Source organism: Ixodes scapularis, unplaced genomic scaffold (assembly GCF_016920785.2).
Source record: "Ixodes scapularis isolate PalLabHiFi unplaced genomic scaffold, ASM1692078v2 PGA_scaffold15__6_contigs__length_5221840, whole genome shotgun sequence".
In the NCBI taxonomy this organism is placed as follows: Eukaryota; Metazoa; Arthropoda; class Arachnida; order Ixodida; family Ixodidae; genus Ixodes; species Ixodes scapularis.
This window is the reverse complement of record NW_024609841.1, coordinates 2084838-2099599: the sequence shown is the minus strand read 5'-3', so window position 1 is coordinate 2099599 and position 14762 is coordinate 2084838. Positions and strand designations below refer to the sequence as shown.

At 49.6% G+C, this 14762-nt stretch overlaps 1 protein-coding gene across 1 annotated transcript in view; it reads left to right on the top strand.

Moving 5' to 3' along the window:
* Positions 1-1719: 1719 nt before the first annotated feature.
* The window catches only part of LOC121835611 (connectin-like), an 85395-nt gene continuing 72352 nt past the window's right edge, over positions 1720-14762 (top strand). Inside the window, exon 1 of the mRNA XM_042290044.1 lies at positions 1720-1780. Coding sequence (XP_042145978.1) covers positions 1728-1780 — 53 coding nt within the window. The 5' untranslated portion in view covers positions 1720-1727. The remainder of the gene's footprint in view (positions 1781-14762) is intronic.

The window sequence follows — 14762 nt, the reverse complement described above, 5'->3', positions numbered from 1 at the left end:
AATAGGATCCAGGACAAGGAGCACGAATGCAGACCTGACAGCCGAGACGCGCAAAAGCCAAAACCTCAGAGGCAGCTGACACCCTGCTCTCCTTTTCAGTTGCCCTCACAGCAACGGTCGCGCCTCGTCTGGCGCGGGACGATCTTTCTGCAGGTCTAGTCAGTTCGGTCACACCAAGAGCGGCGACGATAGTCTACTTCACCTTACGATGGACCTCAACTGACAGCACGAGAGCCATCGAAACCAATCCAGTGCTTTCTGAGTGTCGCGTGACCCTGCAGTCCCGCTCACGGCGCTGGATTGCCCAGGGTGACTCGTAGCGTCCACAGCGGTCCATCGCAAGGTGAAACGAAGTATGCAGAGACTAAAGTCAAAGGAAGTGGGCGGGAATCCGCTAGCTTGCTTGTAGCCCCAACCCACTAAAACATATAACACAGAAAACAAGCATCGGAACAAAGACCAAGTAATAGGTGGACTTACACTGCAAATGCAGTATAAAAAAAACAAGCCTCGGAGCAAAGCGCACGAGGAGAAGAGGGAAGTGAATCGCGCTTTGTTTTAATGCCGAAGCAAACCCACATTTCGCACTTCAAAGAAGTGCGCACAAATGAACGTGGAAAGCAGCAGGGTTGGCTGCCTGCTAAAGAACGCGCCTCGAACTATGAGAAAACAATACCTGATCATCTTTCGACGGCACTAGAGTCAACGAGTTATCAGAGCTCTGCGAGTTATGACTCGAGTCGCTTCCACTCCCAGATCTCAGTCTGTGCGTGCGCGTGCATTGTACAAACCGTCGCAATAACAACAAAAAAAGCATGACAAGAAGGACGGTGAGGGGTTGTGCCTGGCGGTTTCTTTCTTTGCCGCTCCCTTTTCTTTTGCTTGGTTTCTTGTTTCGCTCTCGTGTAACGCCATCGAAGCCCGACGCCTGCGCGTCCGTGAAAGGCGCCACGTTACCCCCCTTTCCCCCTTTGCTTTTGACGCTTGTTTTTTGTATTGCATTATTTTTGGCGTATAAAGGCCGGTTCTCACATGGAGCGAAGCGCTGATGTAGCGCTTCTCATGTGTCTTAAGCTACTTATAGCCTGCCATGAGAAACAGTTTTGATGGTGCGATACAAAGCTGGTGAAGGCTCCCGTCAGCACGCGCTTAGCGCGAGGTTAGCGCTTGCTTGTAGCGCTCCGCTGCACGTGTGAACAGGCCGTAAGTCTGTTAGGGCTCCACGCGGGCTAGGAGATTTCCGCTCATTATATTTCTGAGCAACTGACTCGCTGACTGGCTCTGTTTAGCTTACCGTAAACACAAAAAAAAAGAAAAAAAAGAAAAAGAAGAACCGTGCACCCCATTCCATTCTCATTCCATTCCGGGCAAAAGGCACCTAATTCCATTCCCATTCCATTCCCCTAAACGTTGCCGCCATTCCATTCCCATTCCATTGCGGGGTCGTGAAAATGTAGAATGATTCCGGGAATCATTCCAACTCCGGAGTGGCAACTCCACAACACTGCGGGACACCTCGGACTGCGCGCGCACGAGCGGAACCTGGGTAATCGGCGCCGCGGCAGAGCGGACGGCAACCACTCGGCGGGTTCGCGAGGGGGTGCCCTGCTGCGCCGCGCTTCCGCGGAAGCCAGGTCCGGGCCCAGTCGCTCTTCGAACCGCGGCGGGGAAAGGTCGGTCTCCGCCGCCGCCCCGCACAGGAGGATACGCTTTCGCCGCGCGTCGGGATGACGCCTCCGTGTGCCGCCAGATCGATTGATCAGAGACAGCGTCGTCGAGGGTAAGTCCTGCAACCGAGCAATTCATTAAGTGGCTGGCACTCAACCTAGAGGGCGAACAGACACAAAACATTGCCGCGCGCTTACTTTTCTGCGTAGCTCTGAACTCTAAATCTGCGCTCAGACTGTTAGGATGTCGTACAAAAGTCAGTCTGTCGTTACTGTCTGAGACATTCCTTGTGTGACGTTCCCATTGGTCGTTGAAAAACTGTCTGTAGGCTCTGCCGCGAGCAGCGTGTCTTCTGCATTATGTACGAGCACTGGGATAGCGACTCAAAACTTCCAGCGAGTCTACTTTCCCGCAAGGAACTTGGGAGAGCGAGTCGCTGTAATGCGTGGACGGAACTGGGAGAGTGACGAGGCTGAAATTATGTTTAGACCTAACAAAAGAACGGCCTGCAAAGTGACGTTTCGCTCGCTTACGTCTTGCTTTGTGTCGCAGTTCAATCGGTCTTTCTGGGAGTCAGCACGTCATTCGCCGAGCTCCCTCTGCAGATTGCAGGCTCTCCCAAATGCCTTGCGGGGAAGTACACGCGCCAGATGTCTTAGATGATTGTTATGTCCGCTGTATGCGAGGTGCTTATGGCGCTATCTCTTATAAGTTTCTACGTGTAAGCTCTCTCGCGATGCAATCGGAACTTCGACTATTGATCTCTCTTTAGTCAGTTCGGGCAATGTGAATGAGTATCGGCTTTAGCAAGTCCAGTTTCAGTGCTTAAAAGGGGTGGACGCCTTCCCGCCACTGAGAGTGCGTACGGGACTGATTTTGATACCGTTTCCTCTTCTGATTGGCTAAACCGATTAAGCGAATAATTAGTGCTCCGAGTGCATCGCGAAGCAGTGTTCACATAGAACATTTGGTGAGCGGTTCAGGTACGGTACGTTTGCAACATTATGTTGTGGTGACGGTCACGTGCAAGAGCCTCGCTCATTTTATATTATTTTTGTTTTATAGCTTAGAAGTGCCGTGTAAAAGCGAGTGGGTTCGCGATAAAAGAAATAGAACTTTGTAAAAATAGAAAATCTCATATGAAAACGAAAGAGCGAGCACAATGTTGCATTGCAAGCACAGCTGCTTGAATGTCCCCTATTTGTGTGTTTTAATCGACAGTCGACGATCTACCCGAGTTCAGTTCCTTTCTTCTCCTTTCAAGCGTGCAGCTGCTTTTTTTTTTTTTTTCCTATTCTGTTCATTGACCTCGGGTTGCTTTGTAGTGATCATTTATCTTGCTGTCCAAAAACGTTGCGTGCGTCTGATTCTCCGCACAGTATTCTGACAAAAGTTTATATACATTCTCCTTGCTTTTTGCGCCGTCAGTGCGATGGCCGGCTTTCTAGAAGCAGAGGTTTAGCAAAGACTGTGTGAAAGAGAGCTCTGCCAAAGCGACCGCAGAACCGGAGTGGCACGCGACGTAGCAAAAGTTACGAAAAGCGTCACTGCGCAGACTTTATTTTCCGGTTCAAAAGTTAACTTTTGGCCTTGGGATTTGCTGAGCTCCTACCGTAGATTACAGCCATTTGCTTTACGAGTTCTTTGATTGAAGTGAACGTACAAAATATTATTTACCTGTTTGCCTGTTTAGTGGTTAATTTGTTTTACTCGTTACATCCAATGTCTGGGACCCATCTGGCAGTGGACAGTTCTTGTGCTTTCTCGTCTAGTTCCAGGTGAAAGCTTTTTTTTTTTTTTGGGGGGGGGGGGGGGGGGGGTTTGTTGACCAGGCTCTGCTCGCGTAGGTTTCAATTATATCCCAGGCAATAATACTTAAGGGCTGTTTATACTCCGACGTTGAGCGCAGTGAACGTAGCGTAGCGCAGAACGCGCGCATTTTATTGGCTGGCATCCAGGAACTCAATATCTGCGACCAATCAGTATCTGTGCGCGCTGCGCTACGCCGCGCCCGTCGACGTTACGTTGCAGTATAAACGTACCTTTACATCGGAAGCTCAAGAAGCATTTCATCCAGAGCGATGAATTAGCGGAGGAGTTACGTCAACGGCTTTAAAGCAACAACGCAATACACACCAGCGGGAATAATTTACCCAGATATAATGGCGCAGGGGCAGGTGCGGCGGCCCAATAAATTCTGTCGCAAATGTACTCATTAAGACACAAGTGCATGCACACCATGAAACAAGGTGATCAAATCGTTATACCGGTATAACACACACTGAAGTTTCTTTATATATTTTTCATTTATCGACACCCTATCTTATGCAACATCCGGTTTATGATAAACTCCGCTAATGAGCGATACATACAAGTTTCACCACGGAAACATTTCTTCGTTTGGAAATATTTAGCAGTTTAAATTTGTCACTTGTACCTTACTACGTTTTCTAGAAGCAACCGTGCTAGACAAAACTTTGTCGGCTATATATATATTAGCGTTAAATACTTGTTGCGGAGCCGTGATTACAAAGTTGTACCTAGCCCGGTTGCTTCTAGAAAACTTAGTAGGCCACGCGTGAGTATAATTGTTGTTGAAGTGGCGTTCAGTGTTATGTGCTTCCTGTAGAGCATCGTTCTATCACTTTATCTCTCTACACATTTTACAGCTCTTTATTTCTTCATTCGTCTCCCCTTTTCCCGGCACCAATTAGCAAACCAGTACAATACCACATGGTTGATCCCCCTTTTTTTTCCCCCAGTGAACTTCTCTCTAGAATAACGGCTGCTTACAAACAGCATGTTGCCGAACGAGTCGGCGACCGCTGCTTCCTGATTGGCTCTTGACCGCTCTTCCACACCGATCCTGCAATGTCCTACATGTCGCGGTGTCAAGGAAATGGTAGAGCTGGCCTTGCCTTATAGACCGTTTCAATAACCGCTTTCTGAGAACTACCATATTTGCATACTGGGCAGCGGTGTGTAGAAGGAAGAAATCGCGTTCGGCCACCCTCGGTCTGGTCAAAGGCGGGGTTTAACGCATTTACTGTGTGTATTTTGCAACGTGGCGCTAAAAATAAATAAAATGAAAGAATTATGCAGATAATTTGTTTAGATCGCCATTTATTTTATTTGAGGTATCGTATGGTCAGTGGAAGAAAAATACAAAAATATAGGACTCTGCCAGCGGCATTTGCGAACGCGGAGCACTCGGTGTTCCGAAGCAACCGATTTCGGGGAGATGGTTCGTGCGATCGCCTCTGGCCTTAGCTTAATAACTCAGAGAGCCAAAACCAGAGGGCGATTTTTAAATTTCGCATCGTGCTTACGATTGAAAGTACAACGCACTTTATAAACCCTGCCGTATTGTGTGTGTGTGTTTTTTTCGCTTTTTACGCCTTTTTTGTTTTGTTTTGCTGCGTGTTATGTTCTTGTGCTGTGCTCGCTCGACCTTACCCGCTGGTTTAAGGCTTAACGAGGCCCTGACCATGCCCGTCTATCTCCCCACTTCTCCACAAAATACAATATCCTAAATCAAATCACCCACCCCAGAGCCTTCAACGGCTACTAAAAAAACGAAACGGAGTAAAAGTGACCTTAAGCGCGCGAAATTCGGATAGCTGAGACGGCGCCTTGCTCAGTTAGAACGCGCATAACCTCCCATATCACCGTGGTCAATCGTCCTGCTTAGCAATGTACCGGCGATCCATAGTTCACATCGCGAAGCCCTATTATTACCCAGTTGCGGCAAGTAGTTCGCGAGTGAGTGACGTATTGATAAATACGCCAGTCCTGCCGTTACGCGCTACCTACAGTGCCAGTCACCGCATCATTCGACCTTCCAGAAGTGTAGCAAAAATCTTGGCTATGCTGTCCCATCATGCTGTAAAACGAATGCAGGTCCTGGAGTTAACTACAGCGGTACACATCGGAGGCTACGTTACCCGTGTCGTAAACGAACACTTAGCATGGCTCTCCTGCTCATGCAATATGGCGAAACCGAAGACCAATAGCCATTTGCATGGTCTAACGAACCACCGGGATCGAGGAGGACTCCCGTACCCCTCAGATGAACTAATTAATCTGCTCAACATTCTCAAAATATTTGCGGCAGATGTGTTATCGTGCAACGTGAGGAACTGGCGACCCGTCGAGAGACTTGCCAAGTTAGCAAAGCCAGCAGTCTGCGACTCTCCCCTGCTAGTCTGCCTAAAAAAAAGCGAGGCTCATCGCCGTGAACTTGCTCGTCTCATTTGCACACAGTTCTACAGGTGAGCTCTAATAAGCTATACTTTCAGTAAAACAGAAAAAAATGCATAGTACACGATGCTTTGTGCGAAAGCTTCTTTCTCGTAAGTTTCACATGTTGAGCTAGAGACCTTCCACGGTGTGGTATATAATAAGCCTAGCGACACAGCAAATGTATGCTGCGCCTTCTCATATGCATTCGCAGCTAGGATACTTGTGTCGAAGATCCCCTGCGTGGTATATAACAACCACACGGAAGACACTGGCCGGGGTTCGTGGAGGCAACGGGCATTATATGGCCCGTTGGCTCCAAAGAGGGGACGGGCAATATCTTGCCCGTTGCCTCCACAAATGCCATTTAACGCAGTGGCGCGATTGCATTTCAACTATATAGGTTTGATTTATTATAGGCCCGTTTCAATTTGTGTTTTGCCAGCGTGCCGTCAACTCCTTTCTCGTTATTTTCAATATAAACACTTTCCATTAACAAGCCTCCTGATTCGAAAGTTGAAATGACACGTCTTGTGTCAGGTTATTTTTCACTCGCGTTTTAATTTGTCTATAACCAATTCGCTGCCGGTCGCTTTCTTCTATAATTCATCTATACAGCGCCATAATCTCGAATTCTTCGTAAACCAGCAACAGTCCGCAAGATTAACGCGAGCGGCTGTCAAGGGCTACTCGCTTCGCCGGGACGATAAGCCATTCCCCGGCGTGCATGCTCACTGCGAAGCAAAATGTCGTCTTAACCGCAGACATTGGCGCTTATTAGCGCCACCAGCCGAGAGCCACGCGCACTTTTTGCCATCTGCCCTCATACTGCGCGCACTCTGCGTTGACAGGCATCGTGAAACTTCCATAGAAGTCTCTGCGCTGACTCGTTCGTGTCTTCCAGACACAACTGCGATCAAGCCTTAGCTCGCTCGACCTTGGCACTCGGCTTCCGGTCCAGCTACGCAACTAGTGTTTCATCCAGCTACACAACCGTTTGTGTTTCATCCTGTCAGCGCTTCATACGCTGTTTAACTCACACAGCCTACGTGACTGATGTCTTGTAGTTCGCCCTTTCTAGTTAGGAGGGATGGTATAAAAGTCGTTATTCTTTTGTCGTAAAAGAGAGTAAGTTTTCTGAAAGGGCACATGGTAGTGACTCCGTCGGTTTTAACCTCGGAACGCCGGGTTCGTCTGCCATACAACCCATAAAAAGCACTAACATAATACTCCGGCCTTTAATTCTCTTTTCAGTGCCAACCGTGGCTACCATTTACGGGTATAGATGTACGCCATTGAGAAGGCCGTGTGAATGCAATCGACACATAGCGTTTATTGCTTTGATCCTATGATTGCAAACGCCTGTACACACAGCTAGAATATACTCAAAATGTATCACGCACTGGGTCTTTCTGATTTCTGATTCACTCTACGTCGGTCACGTAACCCAGCTTCAAGCTCGGAATTTACTATTAAGTGAAAGCCTGTACACCCTGTTACGACTACAAAGTTTTCTCGAGAGAGCGTGTCTTCAGATAGCAGTCCACGTTCACGCACGCACTCGCATGATCGAGCAATCCAATCAAGCACAGCAACTAGCGGCAATATTGACATCGACTCAAGAACACAACAGAAGGACTGACAAGAACACTACACGACGCACGCCAAATAAGGCAGGCCTCCGTATACTATTGCGAGTGCGGTTCACTTTTAGGATGAGACATGTACACGTTACTGAAATAATGTAACTGAATACCGTTACTCCTAGCGCACTTGAAAAGTAACTAGCATGTTACTCGTTATTGCGAATTCAAAAGGAGCGCGTTACATCAGCTTGAGAGTGACTAAATATTTTCTCGCTACTTTGAGTCTGTCGCCTTTATGAATTATTAGCCGCCTGCAATATTCGTCGTAGCTAATAATCCCTCGCTTCTTACAGCGTCCAATCAGGGATAGCAGTGACCATACTGATATACCTTGCTCGCATCTTTTCATGGTCGTCCTAGCGTTTTCTTGTCGCGAAAATTAAAGGCGCGGGACAGGGTGAAAAGCAGGTTGGGAACTTGGGTTGTACAGGTTCCCCTCCAGACATAACTAAACATCGTTAGTCGTTAGTTTATCAAAAAGTCACAAAAATGCATTAATCCTTTCTTCCCTTAGAAAGGAACGAGGGCGTTACCGTGTTACTGAACCGTACCAGATAAAAAAAAAACGCGTTACTTGTGACGCGCCACGTACAAGTATACGCGGACAAGCGTTTGGTTCCTGCCGCAGTTGCTGGTTTGGTCATATGGAGTCGTTTGCTATAATTGGGGTTGTGTGGATATTTATACAGCGTGTAGTTGTTCAGCCATTTCAAAGTTACGACGAGTCACTCGCTGTGGATGAGCAAATTTAGCCAGTGCAGTCCAACCGCTAGCCTGGGGTATTTAACGTGCACCACGCAGTACTGATACACGACCGCACGCCGGTACGATCCTCATCCAGATCGAAACGGGCAAGGGTGGGGATTGAACCCAGGATCCCCGGGTTCTGCAGAGCGAGCTTTCGCTCCACGTGCTCCGAGCAGGTGTGCGCTAGTCTACTCGGCCACCGATCCCCCGAGTCATTTGTTGTTTACACTGCGTCCAGTTTAAAACTAGTATTTGTACGTTTGAAACTGAACCACCAAACCATATCGCTCGTGCATCTGACCGTCCTCCTAACTTTTCCTTAAGGCCAACCTACGTATGACATACTCTCGACATATTTACGCGCGTCTTAGAGGGTGGAATCGCTGCATTCGACGGGTGCTTTTTCGCAGAAGGAAAAGGGGGAAAGTCGTTAAACCACATCAGCCGCCTTTCGTCACCGCCTCCTAACCGTTTGGTACAGTGTAGCAAGACTCGCGCTTCTAAATATGAGTTTATATCGAATTATAAAACGAGATAAGATGTCGATCGGCTGCTATGTTATCGCGTTCTGCAAAGGGTCAGAAATAACTGAATGGTAATCAGCAACGAAAGCCTAATTTGATAACGTTTGTAAAAAAAAATGTACATTGCAATTGTTAAGTGGCCAACAAGATCCAGCAGGAGGACGATCGCAAATTGTGCTCAAAGCCCTTCTTTCTTTTTCTTTTTTTACATCGTTTGCCATAGAGAAAGTTACTTTTTCTGTCTCAGTCGTTCATCGTTCGGAGGAAGAGATGTGGCGGTTTTATGCAGCTCACCGAAGAACCGCTAAAGGAAACAAGCGAACGGCACTATTCGGCAGCCGAGTCGAGCAAGCCAGCCGTCCGCAAAGCTCGGTAAGCCGAACCAGGTTGCGGCTGTCAATTCGCAAGCTGATTGGCCGGCACCGCGCCGTACGTTTCTGGATACGCCACGTCGAAATACGACGAAGCATCTGGATCTGTTTTGGCCGGATCACAAAAAACATGCGTATTTACGCCAACCTTGAGGCGTCGAAGACGCGCTCTATTTAACGGCCGCCTTACAATATAGATTACGCCCGGTAAAACTCCCAAAGAGTGCCTGAAGAAAACGCCCGATGGGGTTCGGCCTTTAGACTTTATCGAGTTGTTGCGTGATACTGAGACCGCTATTATTATTCAGGCTTCAAATCCGCAGTTATTTATTTTTTGGCAATTTGAACAAGCCAATTATTAGTTGGTCTCAAGGTACTCCTGTTTGTGTTCCTTAGTTACCTAAAAGCGAGGAGTTCTTAAACTCTTATGACGACTCTGACCTCGCGCAACTGGCCCCCACTGAGAATCACTGTTGTGGCAGCCGCTAGCGCCACGTACCGGGCGGTCGCCTCGTGGGCCAGCGTGCAGCGGGCACGGGACAGTTGGAATGCTGGCAGGCCGATCTCGGCTGCGGGCCACGTTTGCTCCGTGATTTTGTGTGCATACTTCTGTACCTATAAACCTGTAACAACTGGCGACGAGGAGAAACGTGAGTGAACAGTTCTTGTTCTGTACCGGGCCGGCGCCATGTCGAAGTTAGAAGCATTTACTGGAGAGGCTGGGGACGCGTGGCAAGAGTACCGTTGAAGTTTTGCAGCAATACATCATCGCTCACAGCGTTCCGGCGGACAAACACCGTGCAGTATTCCTGAGTTCGTGCGGAAGACCGACCTATTCCCTGCTCCGGAGGTTAGCGGCACCCAGACGCCCAAGTGAAGTTCCACTCAGCGAAAGTTTACAGCTGCTCACGGATTATTATGTACCAAGACTGTCCGTGATTGTCCAACGCTACCACTTCTATTGTCGAACGCAAAACGAAGGTGAAGCAATTAAGGATTTTGTCGTCGAGCTACGTAAGCTGGCGGATCCATGTGAGTTCGATGGGGAGCTGGACAACAATCTAAGAGACAGGCTCGTCCACAACATTCGGAACGACCTCACGAGAAAACGCCTTTTGGAGGAGCTCGAATTGACACAGGACCGAGCCGTACAGATTGTTTCGAGCATGGAGGCAGCGGCCAAGGGAGCGGAACTGATGACTGGCCAGGCGGCAGGGACTGCTCTGCATCGAGTATCGAGTGCCAGGGAGGCGGCCGACGACTGTCATCGTTGCGGTGGTCGGCACCATGAGTCTGCGTGCGGATTCCGATGGCTAGAGTGCTTTTCTTGCAAGAAGAAAGGACATGCGGCTAGGAAGTGCCCGTCCAAGCATAAAACAAAGAATTCGGAGGACACAACGGTCTTTGGCAGAATGAATGGCGGCGACCGGGCGGGAAACAACGCCCGACGAACCGTGATGGCGGTGGAGACAGCGTCCGACGACTAAGCTGGAGGGACAGACGTCGACAGCTTGTGGTTACTGGAACACGGGTCGGCGGAGGATGCTGCTGCAGTTGCGCAAACCGAAGTCGTGAACGTTCTGGAGCCACGAGTACCGCCAATATGTGCTATGGTAACGGTTGAGGGTCAGACGGTGCGTATGGAAGTTGACACGGGGGCCGTCTGCTCGGTCATGGATGAGGTGGAGTTCAAACGGTGCTTCCCGACACTGACTCTTCAACCGTCCGACGTCAAGTTGCGAGGGTAGGACAACAGGCGGCGGTTGACGGGAAGGCCATGGTGGCTGCCGAGCTCGCAGGAAGGCACGCTGAGTTGCCTTTGTCCGTGGTCAGAGGAGGGTCCCGGGCTCTTCTTGGGGAGGAATTGGGCGAGAGCTTTTGGCATGCCGCTCGACAGTCTGCTAGACGTCCACCGCGTCTTCAGTGTGGAGGATTGGGTCGGCAAATTCCCAGAACTGTTTGCGGAGGGACATGGTACCCTTCGTGATGTCAAGGCAAGAATAAGAGTGCCGGAAAACACCAGACCAAGGTTTTTTAGGCCAAGAGCGGTGCCGTTCGCATTTCAGGATTTGGTGGCCCGAGAGCTCCAGCGGATGCAGCGTGAAGACATCCAGAGTTCGGTGCGCACATCAGAGAGGGCAGCACCGCTGGTTCCAGTTCTGAAGAAGGATGGAAAGATCCGGCTGTGTGGGGACTTCAAGGTTACCGTGAACCAGGCGGCAGACATTGAGACGTACCCAGTGCCGCGGGTGGAAGAAATCTGGACCAAGTTGGCGGGAGGCGTAAGGTTCTCGAAATTAGATCTCCGGGACGCCTACCAACAAGTAGAATTGGATGAAGCATCAAAGAAGTCTGTAACAATTAACACCCAGCAAGGACTTTTCCAATGTAACCGGCTTCCGTTTGGTGTAGCTTCGGCGCCTGCAGTGTTTCAACGGGAGATGGAAAACCTGTTGGAAGGTTGTCACAAGGTGGTCGTCTATTTTCATGACATTCCAGTGACGGGCGTGACGGAGGAAGAACATCGCCGGAACCTAGAAGAGGTATTGCGGCGTCTGAGCACTGCAGGATCGAAGCTGAAGCGGCAAAAGTGCACCTTCGGGGCGTTGAGCGTCGAGTACCTAGGCTACGTCATCGACAAGGATGGCCTACATCCAGCACCCCAGAAGGTCGAGGCCATTGTCCAAGCACCCCAACTAACGAATGTACGTGAACTACAAAGTTACTTGGGTCTTCCTAACTTCTACCGAAGTTTTTTGCCGAACTTGTCATCTGTGCTGCATCCGCTGCACCAGTTACTCAAGAAAGGAACATCTTGGAAGTGGGGTCGTGAGCAAGCGGAAGCATTTGGAACCAGTAAGAAGTTGCTGACATCTGCTGATGTGCTGATTTATTACGATCCCAAGTTGCCGTTGATACTATGTTGCGACGCGTCGCCGTACGGCGTTGGAGCAGTGATGGCACATCAAATGCCAAATGGTGCAGAGCGACCTGTGGCGTTTGCTTCAAAGAGGTTAACAGTAGCAGAGAAGAACTATAGCCAGTTGGGCAAGGAGGCTCTGGCAGTGATGTTCAGGGTGATGAAATTCCACGAATACGTCTGGGGAAGGTTATTTGAAGTGTTTACAGACCACAAGCCATTTTAGGTCTGATTGGGCCCAATTGCCGCATTCCGCTCCAGAGCTCACCGCGGATACTGCGGTGGGCGTTGACACTGAGTTGCTACAATTACAAGCTGTCCTACAGGCCAGGTGCCAGTTTGGGTAATGCAGATGCCCTGAGTCGACTGCCACTACCAGTCAAAATGCTGGAGGAGTCAAGAGTCCTAGATATACTCATGCTCGAGGGGACATACCCAAAGATTCTGTCTGCCGCAGTAGTGGAGGCGGCGACTGGCCGAGACCCAGTGCTGGCGTCGTTACGTACGGCGTTGTGGACTGGCCGCCTTCCACCATCCGGAGCTGAGTGGCGGCCATTTGTAAACCGCATGGAGGAATTCTCGGGGATGGACGGCTGCGTGCTACAGGGGAACCGTGTGGTGGTTCCAGCTTCGCTGCGATTGGCAGTGTTGGATCTGTTACACGAGAGTCACCCGGGGGTGGAGAAGATGAAGCTGGTGGGCCGAAGTCACGTTTGGTGGCCGGGCATCAATGATGACATCACGGCCAGAGTGGGCAGATGTGCGGTCTGCAAAGTGCATCGGAAGGCTCCACGGGCAGTGCAACAGACACCGTGGCCCTTCCCGGAGCGTCCGTGGTCATGTCTCCATGTGGATTTCGGAGGACCTTTTCAAGGTGTCTACTTCTTTGTGTTGGTGGACGTGTTTTCCAAGTGGGTGGAAGTAGTCCGCGTGCCGTCACCGTCGGCAGAGGCTACCGTGAAATGCCTGAGGTTCATCTTCGCAAGTCATGGGTTGCCGGATGTGATAGCGAGTGATAATGGTCCCGCATTCACAAGCGCACAGTACAGTTGTTTTTGTACCGTAACGGGGTCAGGCCAATAGTTATCCCTCTATACCATCCAGCCTCGAATGGCGCCGCAGAGAGGGTGGTACATACTGTCAAAGAGAAACTCAAGAAGTCTGCGCGTGGAGATTTCGAGTGTCAGATCGCAAGACTGCTGTTCACGTACCGGACAACACCACATGGTTTTACCGGACGCACCCCAGCAGAGCTGCACATGGCTCGGCGCTTGAAGACAGCATTGGACTTATTGCGGCCGGATCTTCGGGGCAAAGTGCAGTTCCGACCGTTGCAGCAAAAACTATACAGTGACCGGTCAGCACGAGCAGAGCCGGTACCCTGGCCGGGAGATGCTGTTTGGGCCAGGAATTTCAGGCCGGGACCTCGTTGGGTACCTGCGATTGCTGGGGCGATCACCTGCGCATCGTCGGCCGAGGTTCTGCTGACAGATGGTTCAGTTTGGAACCGTCATGGAGACCACCTGCGGCATCGGGTAACGGAGGCTGAAATGGATGACGAATCGGGAGGACATCTGCCGCATTCCATCGGGCAGCAACTAGAGGAGGCAGATGGGGCAGCTCCAGATCTGTAGGTGGAGCTGGCGAGCGACTTCCGGTCCGGCATCACAGAAAAACCAGGGCTGTCCGTCAGCCCAGCAAGCCACTGTCGCCCACAGGTTCCCGTAGCTCAACAGTCTCCAGCACTCCGAAAATCTACGAGAGTCCGAAAGGCGCCGCAGCGTTATTCGCCATAACCACGGACTTGTGGGGGAGGGGTGTTGTGGCAGCAGCTAGCGCAACGTACCGGGCGGCCATTTCGTGGTACAGCGTGCAGCGGGCACGAGACAGTTGGAATGCTGGCAGGGCGATCTCGGCTGCGGGCCACGTTTGCTCCGTCATTTTGTGTGCATACTTCTGCACATATGAACCTGTAACAATCACATCTTCAGCTGCCTATGTCATCGGTCTTGTTTTAACCACGTCTTGTGACCCCGTGGAATCGATTTCTTCCCTGTCATGTGTTAGGAACCATTTAATTGAAAATATTTTTTTATGAAGTTCCAAAGTATTTTCTCTTCAAATCTGCTAAATGCATTCGTGATTACGCCAGAGCCGACTTTGATAGTATTAACCATGAACTGTTCGATGTCATGAACTCGTACCTACAGCATTTTTAGACTGAACTTTTGAAGCCAAATTGGGTTAAAGATTAAGGTACATCATTGACCATCAAGTGCATTACTTGTGTTGTTAAATCGAACTTTAAATCACCTTGGTTTAATGCTACTCTCAAGAGATTAAGAAATAAAACGAAACGTTTGTTCAGAGCAAATAAAGAATTGATGTTATCTTGCAGCTGATGAAGGCTAAAAGGCTATCAATAACGCTAAAAGAATGTTAAACTCAAAAATGCCATCCACGTTTACTAAAAATCCGAAATCAGTTTTCAAGCATTGTCAATCTTAATGGAGACCATACTATGGAGCTAACAATAACTGCTCAAGGAGGTCTATCTTCCTGTTGCGACTGTGGTACTCATTTAAATAAATGCATTGTTCCTTCAGTGATACGTTATACATTATTTACCTGTACCTCCTGGTTAAGA